The 19446-nt window shown below is 42.0% G+C and overlaps 1 protein-coding gene across 6 annotated transcripts; it reads right to left on the reverse strand.

The window, feature by feature from the left end:
• Positions 1 to 4651: 4651 nt before the first annotated feature.
• On the reverse strand, positions 4652 to 16623 carry LOC100195500 (ring finger protein 25). 6 transcript variants are annotated; one of them, XM_014168520.3, is made up of 11 exons: positions 16316 to 16623; positions 16097 to 16212; positions 8538 to 8609; positions 7671 to 7767; positions 7183 to 7250; positions 6979 to 7048; positions 6662 to 6733; positions 6309 to 6452; positions 6041 to 6130; positions 5702 to 5839; positions 4652 to 5587 (listed from the first exon to the last, which is right to left on the reverse strand). In XM_014168520.3, the coding sequence occupies exons 2-11, from the start codon at positions 16111 to 16113 to the stop codon at positions 4754 to 4756; spliced, it is 1602 nt and encodes a 533-aa protein (XP_014023995.2). In that variant the 5' UTR covers positions 16114 to 16212; positions 16316 to 16623; the 3' UTR covers positions 4652 to 4753.
• Between the last annotated feature and the right edge of the window lie 2823 nt (positions 16624 to 19446).

Raw genomic sequence — 19446 nt, forward strand, 5'->3', positions numbered from 1 at the left:
GGTTGCTTTGCTGGTGACACTGTCTATGATTTATTTAGAATTCAAGGCACACTTAACCAGCATGGCTACTACAGCATTCTGCAGTGATACAAAATATATTTTGATTTGTTTAATACGTTTTGGTTACTACATGATTCCGTATGTGTTATTTCCTACTTTTGATGTATTCACCATTATTCTACAATGTAGAAAATAGTAAAAATAAACTCTTGAATGAGTAGGTGTGTCCAAACTTTTGACTAGTACTGTATGTTGGGGGGCTATGGAAAGTTTCTGGGGCTTCCATAAAAAGTGGGGGGAAAATGCTTCTCATCTCTGTGGTAGGCTAAGTGAATAATGTGAAACGCCTCCGTCTGTAATAGTTGATTTGATTTATAAGGGCGGGGTCAATTTTACCAGTCGGCCCCTGGTGACGACGCCATGTTGGAGGCCGAACTGTCTCCTTCCTGCTCTTATGCTCTTCCTATGGGAAGGTTGGGGGGTGCTCTGCAGGAGTGTCTGCCCTATGATGAGTGTGTGAGGTTTTCATCCCGACATTGACTGACACTGAATTTATTATGACCTAGCTGGAGCCTTTTGTTTATGCCACCTCATTGCCAAAAGGTTAGTGAACAGAGTTGAGGGCCTGGGCAAAGTGTTTATCTGCCTGGCGGCAACTGCTATGATGTTCCTTTACTTCCTCCACCAATCTACATTCACCAAATGGACATACCCATATTGGTCAATATGTATCAAGTACCCAGTGCTCGTTTTGAATGTGCCATGCTGACTTGCTGTCACATGTCCATTAGTTTGGGTAGTGTGTATGTTTAAGGGGGGTGTTCAGAAATACTGAACTGTAAGGATTTCAGTTGAAGGGAAAATGAACACTGCTACGTCCTGAAAATGTTTGAGGTTACTGCTTATTTGTGAGGAACATGTCTCAAGCATAATTTAAAATGTCGAGACCAGAATAAGGGGAGGAGCGTGTGGCGAAGACGTGCTATATGCACGACTCCCGCCAATTCGCGCACACTATTTGTTTAATTGTGTCAATGTTTATCAATGCCCCGTGAAATATATATTGATTAGTTTAGTTACTGTTAATCCCAACATATTCCCCCATTAATTTAAAATGTTTGGTTACAGAAATGTTGATAATTCATTAAATATAATATACATTCATATCATTCTCCAAGTGGAAACATTGTTTGGAGAGCTCAAACTGCACAACTGTTGTGGTAAAAACTTTTGGTTTATTTAATTGCATTTACCAGTTTACTGTCAATTTCTTTATTGTCTTTGTCTGGTTTCTGTCATGTTGTATTTTTGCATGATCGCATCATGAATGCATTATTTTGCATCACTGTCATCTTTGAAACACCAGCGCTGTGTAAATAAATCCAACACTGTCTGCCTCCTGCTGAATCTTTGTCCTTACTACTGATAGAAGGCCCCTATTTTACGCTGATACAGCGCAGCGGAGTTAGGATACAGATTTCGCACCAACCTGTCACTGCAAAAGCACTCAGTGGTCTCAGTCTCTGCATTTGAACTTTGTTTGTGGTATAGCATGATGTAAGAAGAATTCATTATAATTCTGATGCAAGAACCCCCTCAAACAAAGTCACTTTATCCTGGCACCGGGCTGATCATGCGGTGAGCTATGTATGCCTAGTTTGTTAATTTAGCCTAGCAGACACTCATATTCCCATGCCCTTATCAATTATTTTGTAACAATATCATGGAATAAAACTGTGTTAGAAAATTATACTTTCCCAAATGAACTTTAAGTTACAAGTGCGTATAGGCCTACCTGATGATATGCGGCTGCTGTGTTAAAACACAATTGTAATTCTTATTCATCGATGATCAGATACTTCAGTTGTAACTGGTTCTGTTCCGCTACATTTTTACTGTTAACAACGTTAGCACTGTTCCAAACTTAGACTATCCTATTTTTTTTTACATTTAGCCTGTATAGAAATCTAAACATCTCAGGTGCTGCAGCATGCGTTCATCCACCTCTGGCCTGCTCGCCTCCCTACCTCTGAGGAAGCACAGTTCGCTGCTCTGGCACCCCAATGGTGGAACAAGCTCCCTCACGACGCCAGGACAGCGGAGTCAATCACCACCTTCCGGAGACACCTGAAACCCCACCTCTTTAAGGAATACCTAGGATAGGATAAAGTAATCCTTCTAACCCCCCCCCCCCCCCCCCCCTCCCCTTAAAATATTTAGATGCACTATTGTAAAGTGGTTGTTCCACTGGATATCATAAGGTGAATGCACCAATTTGTAAGTCGCTCTGGATAAGAGCGTCTGCTAGATGACTTAAATGTAAAATGTAAATTCATTCATTCATTCGTTGTCATGCTCGGTTGTGGAATTTAAAAAGATTCTGTGTGTCTCCAGTCATGTAAAATAACGTAGAAGTTTCTAAAAGGCCATTTTTTTTTATCGGACCCCAAATAAAGAGATATACTGTATTCATGTAGTGCTTTTATTATAATGGAGTTATTTTCAACCTCGTCTGCAGTCTGCGAATCCACAATCTTCTGGCTACTTTGCCATGTAATGCTTACAGAACAGTTTCTAAAACTATATCTAAGGCTCTGGTCTGTCCTAGGAGTGAGGGTAAATGGTAGGCATGTTCTCTGCTATCCACTTTGTTTTAATGCTGCAATATGTAACTTTTTGGGCAACTGACCAAATTCACATAGAAATGTGAGTTATAGGTCTGTCATTCTCAGTGAAAGCAAGAATAAGAAGTGGTAGATCTGTTCTGTTTGCTATTTCTATGCTCCCTGTTCTTAAGTTTAATTTTTGCGGTCTTTAACATTAGGTTTTGTACACCAGCTTCAAACAGCTGAAAATACAATACTTTTGGTTATGGAAAATACACTATATATAATCACAAAAGTATGTGGACACCCATTCAGATGAGTGAATTTGGCTATATCAGCATCACCCGTTGCACACAGCCATACAATCTCCATAGACAAACATTGGGAGTAGTATGGCCTTACTGAAGAGCTTAGTGACTTTCAACGTGGCACCGTCATAGGATGCCACCTTTCCAACAAGTCAGTCCGTCAAATTTCTGCCCTGCTAGAAGTGCCCGGGTCAACTGTAAGTGCTGTTATTGTGAAGTAGAAAGTCTAAGAGCTACAACGGCTCAGCCGCTAAGTGGTAGGCCACACAAACTCACAGAACAGGACCGCCGAGTGCTGAAACGCATAGCACGTAAAAATTGTCTGTCTTCAGTTGCAACACTCACTACCTAGTTCCAAACTGCCTCTGAACTGTTCGTCGGGAGCTTCATGAAAGGGGTTTCCATGGCCGAGTAGCCACACCCATGCCTAAGATCACCATGCGTATTGCCAAGCGTCGGCTGGATTGTTGTAAAGCTCACCACAATTGGACTCTGGAGCAGTGGAAAAGCGTTCTCTGGTGTGATGAATCACACCATTTGGCAGTCCGATGGACAAATCTGGGTTTGGCGGATGCCAGAACGCTACCTGCCCGAATGCGTAGTGCCAACTGTAATGACAATGCCCCCAAGCACAAAGTGAGGTCCGTACAGAAATGGTTTGTCGAGATCGGTGTGGAAAAATTTGACTGACCTGCAGAGCCCTGACCTCAACCACATCGAACACCTTTGGGATGAATTGGAATACTGACTGCAAGCCAGGCCTAATCGCCCCAACATCAATCATCAGTGCCTGACCTCACTAATGCACGTGGCTGAATGAAAGCAGCAGTGTTCCAACATCGATCTAGTGGAAAGCCTTCCTAGAAAAGTGGAGGTTGTTACAGCAGCAAAGGGGGGACCAACTCCATATTAATGCCCATGATTTTGGAATGAGATGTTCGACAAACAGGTGTCCACATACTTTTGGTCATGTAGTGTATATTTCACAGGGGTTTAGACAGTACTCATTCTCTACATTGCTTGTTTCGTTACTGAAATTAGGCGACTATTAGCATTTTTGCAACCAGGAAATGGTGGAGCGATTTCTGCATAATGCACCTTTTAATTATTATTTGGGGTACAGGGGAGGGTCACTTTTTTCAAGCGTTCAGGGAGGGTCAGGTAAAAATATATTTTACTGAAGGGAGGGCCATACATTTTTATTTCAGAGGTCCGATTTTCTCCAGGTATCCCTCATAAGTAATGTACAGTGCCTAAGCTTATCCTTTCATACCCCTGTCCCACTCTCAGGTGGAGCTGTTTCCTAAAACCCTGAAGTACAGAAACATCTACCAGCCAGTGCAGCGCTTCCCGGGGTGTCAGTGTCCCCACTGGGCAGCGTTTGCAGCGACCAGACTTCCAGCAGGGGGGCTCTCGTCCGGCCTACAACTACTACTGGGCTGGAGGTGAGGCTGGACGCCCAGGGGGAGGGGTTGGTATGCAGAAATAAGGGTTGGAGTGAAAGCAGGAGGAAAAAAGGAAGAGGGTGGGGAAAAATAAGTTGAAGTGTGTGATGTTCAATGCAGATCAATTTCAGCTGATTTCTGTCAATAATAAATATGCTGTATGTTCCCTCAGACAACTGTGGCCTGTCATTTCTTTATCTTATGCAGTAAAAAGAATGCTTCAGCATAAACTAAACAACTGCCCACTGACAACAATTCAAACAGCAATTGGAAAGAAGGCAGGACACACCGGTTTATTTAGGTGCCAGACAGTGCAAAGCTTTATTTTAGGTGTGTCGAGAATATAAATGGAGGTACAAACATAGTTGTTCTTAGTTCCTCCTTTGTCCCTTTGTCATAGAGCAGCAGCATCTCTCCCCACATCTCCCTCTACCACACTCTGATGGAAGCCCCTCCCACCAGCCATGTGAGCTCTGCCTTCTCTGCTATGGGGGTAGTTGGCAACTCCCCTGCTTCGCTGACCTCGCCTGTCCCAGTAGCGATGGTACCCGCTCCCCCGAGCATCCCATTGGTCTGTTCCTCTGAAATGCCTCTCTTGCCATTGGTCAGGCTGTTGCACTGAAGCACGAGGGCCCCTCCTCCTTCCTCTCTCCCTATGGCCTCGCCCAGGCTCCATTTCCATGTCGTTCTTAGGTGGGATGTCTATTTTAGAAGTGTCCAGGCTTGATTTGCTTATTGGCTGACCGTCTTTAGGAACTGGAGCCTCTTGTTGGCCTAGCTCCGTGCGTCCCTCTCCTTCTTCCTTCTCCAATTGGCTTAACTGTGCTTGTTCCAGGTCCGGGTGGCTAGAGTTCTCCTGAAGTCTGGCTTTGATTGGTGCGTTGTGAAAGTTGTCAGGAGGAGCACAGTAGAAGTTGTCATGTTTCTCTGAGGACAGAGAGAGTTTGTCCAGATGGTCGGTGGGGGGGACAGGTGTCCCTGGGTGGGTGTGGGGCCTGCCTCTCCCTGCCTCTGGCCTGTCTCTCCCTCCCCTCCTGGGGCCCCTGAAGTGGCCCTGCGGCCCTTGGTGACGGAACTGGTGACCTAGCCCTCCCCTGCGATGTGAGTGGCCAGCGTGCTGCAGCTTTGGTGCCGTGATCTGATTGGTGGAGGCAGGGGGAAGGGAGGGCAGTGATTGTCTGGGAGAGGCATTCCCGTCAGCGCTGACATTGTCTGAGTCAGGAGGCGGCTATGAAAAACAAGTCGCAACGTTGTTTAATTAAGATACATTATCAGGAAAGTGCTCGCTCACACACAGACACTTCAGAAAATATTTTTTCTAAGCCCCTCCTTGCTTCCTTACCTCATTAATATGTATGAGGAAGCGGTTAGCCTCCGCCTCTGTGTCGATAATCCCGCCTTTTGCTTTCTGACGCTCCAAAAGGTTCTGGAGCTCAGCCCACTTCTGCCGAAACTCCACCCCCATCACCTCTCCCTCCAGCTGAGTGAAGTAAAGGTCAGCACAAATGCATGGATGTATTTGCAATAGTAGCCACTATAATTTAAGGGGTTTTGTGTCCCTCAAGTGGTGTAGTTAAAATTGCAAGCCATGAATAAAGATATATATTACAGTGCTGTAGAGAAAAAAGAACACCTACATAGCTATGCAGTGTGTTGTCAGTGTGTGCAATTGTGTCTTTACCTTTGGAAAGCTAGGGGCGGGATTGGACAGGAGCTGGTCAACGTTGTAAGTCAGAGGTTCTCTACACACGGGACACACAACTGTTAGCTCCTACACGGGGAGGTAGAAAGAAAGAACCACCAGTCAAACTGACCACAAAGTGAATCATCCAGGAATATAGCTAAAAAACAACATTGACATCACCCTCCCCAAAAAATTCAATTTCACTTCAGGAACACCCAGGCGCTCCCCCTCAATTCCACCGCTGCATATGGACACTTGATCTCACCTCATCTGTCCTCTCCCGTGTCTTGTCCTGCTCCAGCTCCTTCTCCCTCTCCTGGAGCTCAGTCTCCGAGTGGGTGATGTAGCGGCCTAGGCAGTGGGAGTGGAAATAATGGTAGCATCTGGTCTTGGTGAACGCCTCCCCATCCTGGGACAAACCAGAAGGATACAGGGGAGGACAAGGTTTACATCACACACAATGCTGCGGTCCCATTTTGTGTCCACTTGCTCACTCCCCCTCATAGATTTCAAAAGCATTGGATTGGTGTAAACATCGGCTACAGAGTTTCAAACAGGAAGACTAGTTTAAACTTTCATCTTGTGTGGACTAATGGAAATACAAATTAAACAGCTCACCTTAAACCCGTAAAGGCAGATGACGCAGTTCCCATGGGGAATATTGCTCTCCGTCAGGATCTCTTTGGCTTTCTGAGAGAGGCAGAGAAAAGAGAAGAGGGACTGAGTCAGGTACTTGATATTCATCTATTTATACATTTCTAAATAAAATAAAATCAGGTCAAAGGGCATCCTCGAGCCACAGTTCTAATTTTAATATCACAAATATACAGTACTTAAATTACTGTGGTCTCCAACTAAGAGATTTCAAATAAAGAGAAAATGAGGGAAACGGGGAGAGAGAGAGGGGGAAATAAAGGGAGAGAAAGAGAACTGGCCTCAATGAGCTGGTACAACACAGCGGAACCCAGGCAGGACTCCGCCTCTGTCTGCAGACATTTCTGCACACTGGGAGAGAGAGAGAAATCTGGGAGCAATACAAGCAACAGGGGAAACAAACATTTTTTAACTACTCTTCATCAGAGCAGTGGATAAGACTACAATGAACCTAAAATAGAGGACAACAGATTTCCTCTAGTTACCTGCACAGCTTGTCATCAGAAAGACCCCGAGGGTTGTGGATGGAAATGGAGGGAGGAGAGGAGGGATACTTAGGAAGAGAGAGAGATCAGTGTATAACATTGGAAGTGGCATGTCCTGAGAATGAAAGGGACAGGGCAGGGTTCTAAGGACAGGAAATTCTGAAAGCATAGGAAAAACTTTCACATGATTCAGAAACAATATAACAGGAAGTATTGTTGCTACATGGAGGGTTGTCTCAAAACTCACATAGGGACCCCTCAACTCTGGTCCTACTGGGTAAGCAGACTTTTGTTACATACCTGCACCAATACACAAAAGTGTACACACCCTGTAGGTAGCTCTCCAGGTGCAGGGAGGGAAGGCCAGTATATTTAGGCGGGTACACAAATTATTACACAAGTAACAAAAATACATGCCCTAAGCCAGGGGATGGGGAATATTTTTGGGGGGATTGCAAAGGACAAGGAAGAAGGGAATATGAGCATACCTGCAAGTCGAGAGTCAAAGTCAGGGTGAGTCGCACAAACTGAGAGAGGGAATCTTCACCCGTGGAGGGATATAGAACCAGACTCACCTCCCATCCCCTATAAGAGAGAGCAACAGAGAATGTCAATTAAACACATGCACCCACTTCAAAGCCCAATGTCTATCAGCTATTAATTTAGTCTTATCTATTGTCCGGGGGAGGCTAATCAGTCATGCGCTATAGTAAAACACCCAGGGATAGAAAAGAGAGCAGAAAGAGATGTCTGTTTAAGTGTGAAGGCTGATAGTCCTCTTCAAAGAGCAGTTTGGAGGACAGGATGTTGAATACAGAGGGAACGCAACAATCAGCTGAGTATGATGCAACAGACCCGCAATATCCCTCTATTTGGCCCATCCTCGTGATGCAACATAAAACATTTACATTTTAGTCATTTAGCAGACGCTCTTATCCAGAGCGACTTACAGTAGTGAATGCATACATTTCATACATTTTTATTTTTTCGTACTGGCCCCCCGTGGGAATCGAACCCACAACCCTGGCGTTGCAAACACCATGTTCTACCAACTGACCTACAGGGAAGGCCTAAAACATAGCTAACTAGCACACTGCACCTGATACAATGGTGTGTGTGTGGTGTTTGTGTGCCTATAGTATTATAGTCTGGTCACAGATCTGTACTGTATGTGCTTAAGGTGAACCAAGTTATTTTTGTCATTTGTTGCTATGCCACACCAGCACAAACAGATCTGCAATCAGGCCACAGCTGGTATTTATATAGATTCATGAGTCAGCAAAATCCTGCTACCATCAAAGTGAGGTCTTAGCCCAGGGCCCAGAACACCACTATCATCAAATAGAGTGGCTCACCCATCATCTCTCCTGTTAATCTGCAGCTCATCCAGATAGATGGACTGGAGAACCTCAATCTCGGACAGCACACTGTAGAGAGGAGATGTAGCCAATGTCAATGAATGATGCAACAATCTGGATGTTACAGCAGAAATGGCTTGAACTGTAACTTATTAACTTACTGCAGAGCAGGATCATTAGCTAGCTAAACCAGATGTAAAATGTAGAGCCTGCATAGCTCAGATAATCATGTGTGGCAAATGATCAAGCTAGCTATAAATGACAGCGGGGTCGTTCAACCTCAAAACGCACAAGAAAGGATTGACACCCACCATCTTAGATTCTTCAGAAATTATTTTGTCTTAATATAATTTGATCTCTGAGAAACTAAACTAATTGATTACACCCAAATTGTCTATTTTCATTTATAGGATTCATATAATATTCAATAAATATATTACCGAGCACCTGATTTGGACCCAACTTTTTTTTTCCAACAATGAGTTAGACATGAGGAATCCAAAGAAGTGGTCAAAAGCTGCAAAGGACATGGCAAATCAACTCGAAACGGTGGAATGTTTATGGTTGGTTGCACAGGCGGTAAAGAAGAAGTCAGATGTGTGGAATAAATTTGACTAGTTATGGAAAATACTGGAGATAAAGAAAAATGATGTATGGAGCAAGCACTGCGTGCATTTTAAGTCGGAAGTTTACATACACCTTAGCCAAATGCATTTAAACTCAGTTTTTCACAATTCCTGACATTTAATCCTTGTAAAAATTCCCTGTCTTAGGTCAGTTAGGATCACCACTTTACTTTAAGAATGTGAAATGTCAGAATAATAGTAGAGAGAATGATTTATTACAGCTTTCATTTCTTTCATCACATTCCCAGTGGGTCAGAAGTTTACATACACTCAATTAGCATTTGGTAGCATTGCCTTTAAATTGTTTAACTTGAGTAAAACGTTTCAGGTAGCCTTCCACAAGCTTCCAACAGTAAGTTGGGTGAATTTTGGCTCATTCCTCCTGACAGAGCTGGTGTAACTGAGTCAGGTTTGTAGGCCTCCTTGCTCGCACACACACTTTTTCAGTTCTGCCCACAAAATGTTCTATAGGGTTGAGGTTAGAGCTTTGTGATGGCCATTCCAATACCTTGACTTCGTTGTCCTTAAGCCATTTTGCCAAAACTTTGGAAGTATGCTTGGGGTCACTATCCATTTGGAAGACCCATTTGCAACCAAGCTTTAACTTCCTGACTGATGTCTTGAGATGTTGCTTCAATACATCCACGTAATTTTCCTTTCCTCATGATGCCATCTATTTTGTGAAGTGCACAGTCCCTCCTGCAGCAAAGCACCCCCACAACATGATGCTGCCACCCCCGTGCTTCACGGTTGGGATGGTGTTCTTCGGCTTGCAAGCCTCCCCCTTTTTCCTCCAAACATAACGATGGTCATTATGGCCAAACAGTTCTATTTTTGTTTCATCAGACCAGAGGACATTTCTCCAAAAAGTACAATCTTTGTCCCCATGTGCAGTTGCAAACCGTAGTCTGGCTTTTTTATGGCGGTTTTGGAGCAGTGGCTTCTTCCTTGCTGAGTGGCCTTCCAGGTTATGTCGATATAGGACTCGTTTTACTGTGGATATAAATACTTTTGTACCCGTTTCCTCCAGCATCTTCACAAGGTCCTTTGCTGTTGTTCTGGGATTGATTTGCACTTTTCAGACCAAAGTACGTTCATCTCTAGGAGACAGAACGCATCTCCTTCGCGGTATGACGGCTGCGTGGTCCCATGGTGTTTATACTTGTGTGCTATTGTTTGTACAGATGAACGTGGTACCTTCAGGCATGTGGAAATTGCTCCAAAGGATGAACCAGACTTGTGGAGGTCTACAACTTTTTTCTGAGGTCTTGGCTGATTTCTTTTGATTTTCCCATGATGTCAAACAAAGAGGCACTGAGTTTGAATGTATGCCTTGAAATACATCCACAAGTACACCTCCAATTGACTCTAATTATGTCAGTTTGCCTATCTGAAGCTTCTAAAGCCATGACATCATTTTCTGGAATTTTCCAAGCTGTTTAAAGGCACAATCAACTTAGTGTATGTAAACTTCTGACCCACTGGAATTGTGATACAGTGAATTATAAGTGAAATAATCTGTCTGTAAACAATTGTTGGAAAAATTACTTGTGTCATGCACAAAGTTGATGTCCTAAACGACTTGCCAAAACTATAGTTTGTTAATAAGAAATTTGTTGAGTGGTTGAAAAACGAGGTGTAATGACTCCAACCTAAGTGTATGTAAACTTCCGACCAAACAGGTGCTGTTAGATTACAATATACATTTTTCTGACCGTTTGGAACAATGTAAACACCAAATAAATTATAAGCGTACCAGAGAGTCTGTTGTAATGCCTTTATTACAGTAAAGACTAAAAACTAGGGATGCACGATATATAGGTTAACATATCGGAATCGGACGATATTAGCTAAAAATGCCAACATCGGTATCGGCCCGATGTCTAGTTTAACGCCGATGTTAAAAACCGATTTCTAAGCTACCGTGCATACCAATAAAACGTAGGTGCATGCCGTAATAACGCTGCGTAAAATGTTGCGCTACACGTGCAACACAGCATTCCTAACCCACACAATGTCTGCTGTGTGGATCGAGCAGTCAACAAGTCGAGCAGTCATTTGAAAGAGTAAGAAAATTGCAGCGAGACAACTCAAAGATAACGCCAAGATAATGGGATTCATTGCCCTTGATAATCAACTGTTCTTTGTCGTGGGTGATTTTGGCTTTCGCCGACTGGTCGGGCACCGGTCCACACTACCAAGTGCCCTATTTTTCAGATGTTGCCCTACCAGAGTTACACAGTAGCGTCACTGCTATTAGCTTCACGACATACTATGGAACGCTGTTTGGGTCTTTGCGTGTCAAAAAAGATACAGTAGCACTGTCAAAGCTGTACAAAAAAAGTCTGCAAACAAGCAATAACCGGCCACAAACGATGTGTTTACAATACCCTGTTCGTAATAAAGCATTATTTGTTTGACCACAACTTCTAGGGTAGCTAGTTTTAGCTTGGCACCTAGCTAGCACCAATACAACCAGCCTGAAAACAATGACCAGTAAAAACTGCAGTCATTTTCATTATTCTTAGCAATGATTTAGGAATCCTTGTGAGTAAGTATTAGCTAGGTAGCCACTTGTTGTTTGCCTATTGAAATTGAACTAGATGTTGACACCTAGCTAACTATAGCTACAGAAACAGATTATGTTGTGTTATTTCACACGTCAAATAGTGTTATGTGACGTGTATCTTTTTTGACACGCAAAGACCCAAACGGAGTTCCATAGAAATCCTGGTTGAGAATGAAACGACTGAACAAATGAACAACGAAAAAGCACAGTAAGTAAGTGAAAGAAATAGGTTTTGATTATGTTTTACTGGTAATGGGGACATAGGTAAATGCAAACAAAATCACTTTTTGGTCAGTGTGGTGTGTGTAACCTTTATTTAACTAGGCAAGTCAGTTAAGAACAAATTCTTATTTGCAATTACGGCCTACCCCGGCCAAACCCGGATGACGCGGGGCCAATTGTGCGCCGCCCTATGGGACTCCTAATCACGGCCGGATGTGATACAGCCTGGATTCGAACCAGGGACTGTAGTGACGCCTCTTGGACTGAGATGCAGTGCCTTAGACCGCTGCGTCTGTGTTAACTATTTAACTGTACTAGAATGCTTAAAAGGCCACAAAAATGTTAAATATCAGTTATCAGTATTATTTTTTTTGGCAAGGAAAATATCGGATATCGGTGCATCACTACTAAAAACTGTCACATTCGTGAATGCAATTTCCAAAATAAAACGGTTTAGGCCTATTTATTGCTTACGGTAACTATTCAATGGTCGCTTTATTTTATTTTTAAACTAAAATGCTGGATTGCATTTCACATTATGAATGACTCGTATGTTGTCTGATGACATGAACAAATAAATGACTGATTGATAGATAAGTATTGAAATATTGGCCTATGTAAGTTACGGTATGAAGACTAAACAGGATGCGCTCTTAGGCTGTTGAGCTTTATGGTGGTTATACAAGGCTATACTAAGCCTACTAATGATAATGACATTCATTATTATGATGATAATAACAATAAGGAGATTAGGGGAAAAAGGAGGGTTATTATTCTAAATAATTTCTGACAATTTGGAAGTGTAAACACTAAATAAATAAAAAATAATACCAGAGGCTGGTCTAATGAAAAAAAAGTGTAAAGCCTTTATTACAGCACAGCAAAAATTAAAACAGCCAAATTTGTGAAATTGTTGAGCGAGACTTGGTGCTCATGGAATCAGTAGGCTATCAACCAAACACTTAAACAGGCAACAGATGTAATATCTGTCTTATTTCTGTAGATATATGATTGATTTATAAAGCCAGGCACATTTAATAGTTAGGCTATTGATTATTGGGCTCCCGAGTGGCGCAGCGATCTAAGGCACTGCATCTCAGTGCTAGCAGCGTCACCACAGATGCTACGACGCACAATTGGCCCAGCATCATCCTGGTTTGGCCGATGTAGGCCGTTATTGGAAATAAAAAATAGTTCTTCACTGACTTGCCTAATTATATACCTAATTAGTTTGGGGTTTCCTCTCCCCTAACTTTTCTTAGACAATTAAGGCAAGGTCTGTTTTCTAATCTCCCAACTCTGTTGCCTCTGCCGCATTGTTCTCAACACCAATATACTGGTTAACATTGCTAGCGCTCACCTAAAGAAATCTTGGTTGACCAACAGCCTATCAACCAAAGAATCAACCAGTTGACTAAATGAGGTCAGCCCTAGACTACACAATAATAACGTAAATGACAGAGTGAAAATAAGAAAAATACTAAGAATATTCCAAAACATGCATTGTGTGCAACAAGGCAATATAGTAATAGTGCAAAAAAACATTCTTGCCTAAATGCAAAGCCTTATGTTTGGGGCAAATCCAACACAACACATCACTGAGTAACTGCCTCCTTATTGTCAAGCATGGTGGTGGCTGCATCATGGTAAGGGTATGCTTAACATCAGCAGAGACTGGAGAGTTTTTCAGGATGAAAAGAAATGGAGCTAAGCAAAGGCAAAATCATAGAGGTAAACATGATTCAGTCTGCTTTAACGCCAGACACTAGGACAGGAATTCACCTTTCAGCGGGACAACACCCTACACACAAAGCCAAATGAATGTTTTGACTTATTCAGTAGTTGCTTGAAAATATATGGCAAGACTTGAAAATTGCTGTCAAGCCATGATCCAACACCTTGACAGAGCATGAACAATTTTGAAAAGAATAACAGGCAAATGTTGCACAATAGAGGTGTGCAAAGCTCTTATGAGACTAACCAAGGAGGACTTACAGCTGTAATCGCTGCCAAAGTTGTTTCTAACATTGACTCATGGTGGTGAATACCTATCTATCAAGGTAAAAAAAAATAAAAAAAAATAATGTAACCTTTATTTAACTAGGCAAGTCAGTTAAGAACAAATTCTTATTTACAATGACGGCCTACCGGGGAACAGTGGGTAGAACAACATATTTTTACCTTGTCAGCTCAGGGATTCGATACAGCAAATTTTCGGTTACTGGCCCAACGCTCTAACCACTAGGCTATCTGCCGCCCATTTTATTTTTCATTAATCTTTAAAAAATATATTATTACTTTTCTTCCGCTTTGACAGAGTATGACAATTAAACAATTTTAATCCTACTTTGTAGCAAAATAAAATATGAAGAAACCAAAGGGGGTGTAGACTTTCTATTAGACACTGTACCATTGACTTGCATTGGATTTGTGTCACAAATGCTAAAACGTTAGCATTTGAAACAGTGGCCAGGTAAACAAAACCAAAGCATGGGTTGCTGACATATCTTGTCCATAAACCACTTACAGGGTAAGGAAACAAATTTTGTGATTTTGGTTAACTATCCCTTTAATATTGAGGGGCTGTTCTTTTTTTGATTACCTCCTAGCAGGAACAACACCATCTCGTGATCAGAACCTTGTAATTTCAGAATTGTTAGGGTTTGACCAACTATTTGTTTGCATAACGTATATAATATAACAAAGAAGCTATGCTATAATATAAAGTTTATACTCTATATGATAAGAGCATACTGCTGTGTGAGAGGAAGGGGCTCATGGGATGGTGAGTCATATGGAAAGAATGCAGATGCTGTAAATCAGGGATGTGGAAGAGCTTGTTAAAAGATAACGGCAGGATATGGGTGAAATGTATATGCGGAGGGGTGTCGGGGTTTTAGAGAACTGTGCATTGTGCAGTCACAAGATAAATCGACTGCCAAAGATGATAACTATGCCCGGCAACAGGAGGCGTCTCGAGGTTGGGACCAACCTGCACGCCAACAATAGGATGAGTAAGTTTAAACCACGCTCATCCTCCCTCGGACAGGCCAGCAGTGAGCGGGAACTATCTCTGTCAGAGTATTTAATGAAAAGCAAAGGATGTGTAACTCAGTTCTCTGTCTGCCCTGTGTGGTGACACAGCGACCCCATATATACGAACCACATATTTACCATTCAAGTGTTTACATTAATTAAAGTACAAAGAAATCTGAAGTTACTATGTGCTGACTATTTTGTTCTGATACCAGATTCGAATTGACGCGACCTAACAGAATGTAGGATAGGACATAAACCTGACAACTTCAATTACTAATTTCTCTAAACAGGGGGAATAATTTTTTTTTACAAATTCAGTGAGCTCCATACTACTTGTCACTCCTTGTTGTGGTGGGTTTGGTGTAAGGGGTCCATGGCTGGCGTTTGACCATTTCCTTGTATTCTTCATGCCTTACTCATTGTTAGAAAAACGTTTGATCAAAATGTGATGTTAGGTACTATATTTATTGGATATTATGAATTTTATAAATGTAAAATGGCCAATTTGGGTGTAATCAAATTAGCTTATTAATTTATCAGAGATAAAATTACATTTCATCAAAATAATGTGTCAAGACTGCGAATGTTAAAGGTTTCTAAGTACGGAAATTATTTCAGAACAATCTGAGATGGTTGGTGTCATGGCTTGCTGAAATGACATGGAACGACCCAGCACTGAACCACAATCTGGCTTTACAGGAGACGTTGAACATGGAAATTCTCCTGCCACGTTCAACGTCTCCTTTAAAGCCAGATTCTGGTTCAAGCAGATATAAGCTTTGTGTATTTTCCTAACGAGCACTGTATGTAATATCTTTAGTAAGGACAATGTTGAACAAACAGCTTGCTTGCAAGATTATGCCTGGCTGCATCATCCCCTGCACTCAGCTGTGTTGTTGGTTAACTTGGGTGTAGCTACCGTTAGTAAGCTAGCTGCTGGAGCTAGCAAGCTAGCGACCCATAGCTAGCTAACCACAATCTACAATGTACATATCATCTGAAGATACATTTTCAAGTAAATGGTAATGAATATGAATTATTATATTATACAGGTATTTGACACATTTTCTCCACCTACAAGCTCTCATCAACAAACTCACTCGCTTTCAGCTGCCATCTTCGTTCCACCGACCGGTGTTGTGCCCGAAAATCTCCCCCTTGCCAGAATTCTCCCCACCTTCTAATTTCCTTAATTTTGTGGCTAGTCAAATACTTTCTATAGAACAACATGTATGTGTGTTATATTAAACATAGAGGGAGTAAAATGTTGGCAAGCAATAAACATTTCAGAACCACTATGGCTGAATTATTATCCTTACACTTTCAAAAATACTAGTCGAATAAGACATGGGAGAGATGACGAATTTTGGCAAAGAGATGTATTTATAGACTAATACAAATCAGTAGCGGATTTAGGTACGGGCGACATGGGCAGCGGCACGGGGCGCCATACTAGCTAGAACCGCTACATACACTTGAAACAAATAGCCAAACCGAAAACTGAGTGAAGAGCAGAAATCTCAACTGGCAAGTAAGTCGTAGCAATGAAGAACGCGAAGGGAGAATTCTAGCAGGGGGGGATTTTCTGCACAACGCCTGTTCTACTTCGTCTATGTTATATTGGCGATCGCACAATTTAATGTGCATCCCGCTAACTACTATGCGGGATGGAAACAGGATTACCAAAAATGTAATTAAATACCCCCCCCCAAAAAAACTACCAAATGACCAAAAAATAAATAAACTAAATCAAACAACTTTCTTGTTAAAAATAAATAAAACCCTTGCAGCCACAAAAATTTGAGACTTGTGCCGTACAGTTTATAACTGTAGCAATGAACGCCACAAAATCCACATTTTTTAACACACGGGGTGTCTTTTGACTGGCAGCAAACATTTACTACAGGCTGTGGTGCGTCCACTACCATATCTTCACTAGCATCACTTGTTTTCTCAATTATTTTAATCACCTCCGCATAGGAGATTCGATTGACTGCTCATAACATTTACATTTACTGATGCCCAGGACATGGCTACTAGCAGGTGGTATTATACAATGCAAAAAAATATTAAAGAACAATGTAAAGTATTGGCCCCATGTTTCATGAGCTGAAATAAAAGATCCCAGAATGTTCCATACACACAAAAAGCTTATTCCTCTAGAATTTTGTGCACAAATTTGTTTACATCCTTGTTAGTGAGCATTGCTCCTTTGCCAAGATACAGGTGCACCTTGTGCTGGGGACAATAAAAGGCCACTTTAAAATGTGCAGTTTTGTCACACAACACCACAGATGTCTCAAGTTTTGAGGGAGCCTGCAACTTGCATGGTGACTGCAGGAATGTCCACCAGAGCTGTTGCCATAACCCGCCTCCAATGTCGTTTTACAGAGTTTGGCAGTACGTCCAACTGGCCTCACAACTACAGACTATGTGTAACTGCACCAGCCCAGGACCTCCACATCCGGCTTCTTCACGTGCGGGATCGTTTGAGACCAGCCACCCAGACAGCTGATGAAACTGGGTTTGCACAACCAAAGAATTTCTATACAAACTTTTAGGAAAATGTCTCAGGGAAGCTCATCTGTGTGCTCATCGTCCTCACCAGGGTCTTGACCTGACTGGAGTTCTGCGTCGTAACCGACTACCTGTGGGAAAATGCTCACCTTCGATGGTCACTGGCATGCTGGAGAAGTGTGCTCTTCACGGATTAATTCCAGTTTCAACTGTACCGGGCAGAACGTTGTGAACAGAGTGCCTCATTGTGGCAGTGGGGTTATGGTATGGGCAGGCATAAGCTACGGACAACAAACACAATTGCATTTTATTGATGGCAAAAAAAACTGTATTCCCAGTCATGTGAAATCCATAGATTATAGCCTAATGCAATTATTTAAATTGACTGATTTCCTTATATGAACTGTAACTCAGTAAAATCTTTGAAATTGTTGCATGTTGCGTTTATATTTTTGTTCAGTGTAGTTACAGTTAACGATCTAGTTAATGTGTTTTGAGTTTTCCACATCCTCTTCCCCAAATTAATTAGCCTATGATATTAGATCCATATAAAGATGTATGTAATTCATCTTCATTCAAAAAATATTTATCTGGAAATTCTGGTCCTATTTTAACAGTAAAATAGCAACTATAGTCTAATTGTCAATCCAAAATTAATTTCTAAGATAATTACTCATGATTTGAGTCTGACTAAATCATAGGCTGGTGCAACCAACTGTAAAAGTTAGTGGCAGCAGTGACAGCAGGGGAAAATGTAGAGCCCTGTAATAGTAATGAACACTTATAGTAGGTGTCGATTCAGGGGAACACATATGGCAGGCACTAATTTGCAATATAGCCTAAGTCATTAGCTTGGCTTTTATAACGTATAAGGCTTAAGCAGACAGACAGAGAACAAGAAGAAGCACAGAGTGACAGCAGAGAAGATGCTGAGACATATCGACAGCACAACAGGGAGGCAAACAAAATGGCTAGAGCAGATGCACAGTTAAAGTGGTGAGTTGTATCTCCAGTGGTGCTTTTACATATTGTATTTGTTTTAAACATGGACTGGTTAAAAAAAGAGGAGGACCATGTCTCGTCAGTCACTGGTACAGAAATGGTTGAGAAACGCTATACTGTACTGCCAATGTTGTGTCAGCACTACTGCCTGTCTCTAAGTAGGGTGTATATGGGGGGTGAGTTGGCGGCACTCGCAGTTATGTGGGCTGGTGTGGGTAAAATGCCAGTCCGCCCCAGCCCAATTTACTAGTATAGCTATCTCTGACCTCTCCATGCTCACAAAACCTTTGTAGCAGGTCAGGAGAGCATTTTCACTTACCCAAACCCTTTTCCTAACCTTAACCTCCGTCTCCAAACCTGCATGTTAATTCTCCTAACCTGCTGCATAAAAGTCATTTCCGTACCAAAGTGGTTTGAAAAGAGTGTTTCTCTAACCGCTTGAGCAGCCAGGGGTGCATTCAAGATAATTGAGTAAATAGTTACTGAACATTGGTGTTACAGAGGCACAAAATGCATAGTTGTGTAAAAAAAGAAACCAATTACCATAGTCTTGCATTACAATAGATCTGTCTATTTTGCATCACCTATGGCTTTGCAAATAAACTACTGGTATAGTAGCCCAAAGGCCTGCAGATGGTGATATTGAGTCGTTTCATCTTACCATCCATAGGGAATGTATTCAGGCTGCAAAAGTGTCGACTACCCTCCATAACTCGATTTAATGGTGATAAGGCAAAGGGAAGAACGAGGAAAATATGCATACTTTCTTCATGAAACAAAATGTTCAACCTCCATTCAAGGGTGGCTAATGCTACTTCCTGACATTGTGTACAGCAGCATTCAGACCAAGAGTAAATAACAGACTGCTGCAACTTGATTGGCTGAACGTGATATGCAACATCCGGGACTAGCATTTAGCCACTCTATCATG

Source organism: Salmo salar, chromosome 23 (assembly GCF_965601325.2).
Source record: "Salmo salar chromosome 23, fSalSal1, whole genome shotgun sequence".
NCBI classification, from domain to species: Eukaryota; Metazoa; Chordata; class Actinopteri; order Salmoniformes; family Salmonidae; genus Salmo; species Salmo salar.

Coding starts and splice junctions, on each gene's coding strand:
- LOC100195500 (XM_014168520.3), bottom strand. Junction 6,734..6,978: donor TGTTGTACCAGCTCATTGAG/GCCAGTTCTCTT, acceptor TGCCTCTCTCAG/AAAGCCAAAGAGATCCTGAC. Junction 6,131..6,308: donor CACGGGAGAGGACAGATGAG/GTGAGATCAAGT, acceptor CTCCCCGTGTAG/GAGCTAACAGTTGTGTGTCC.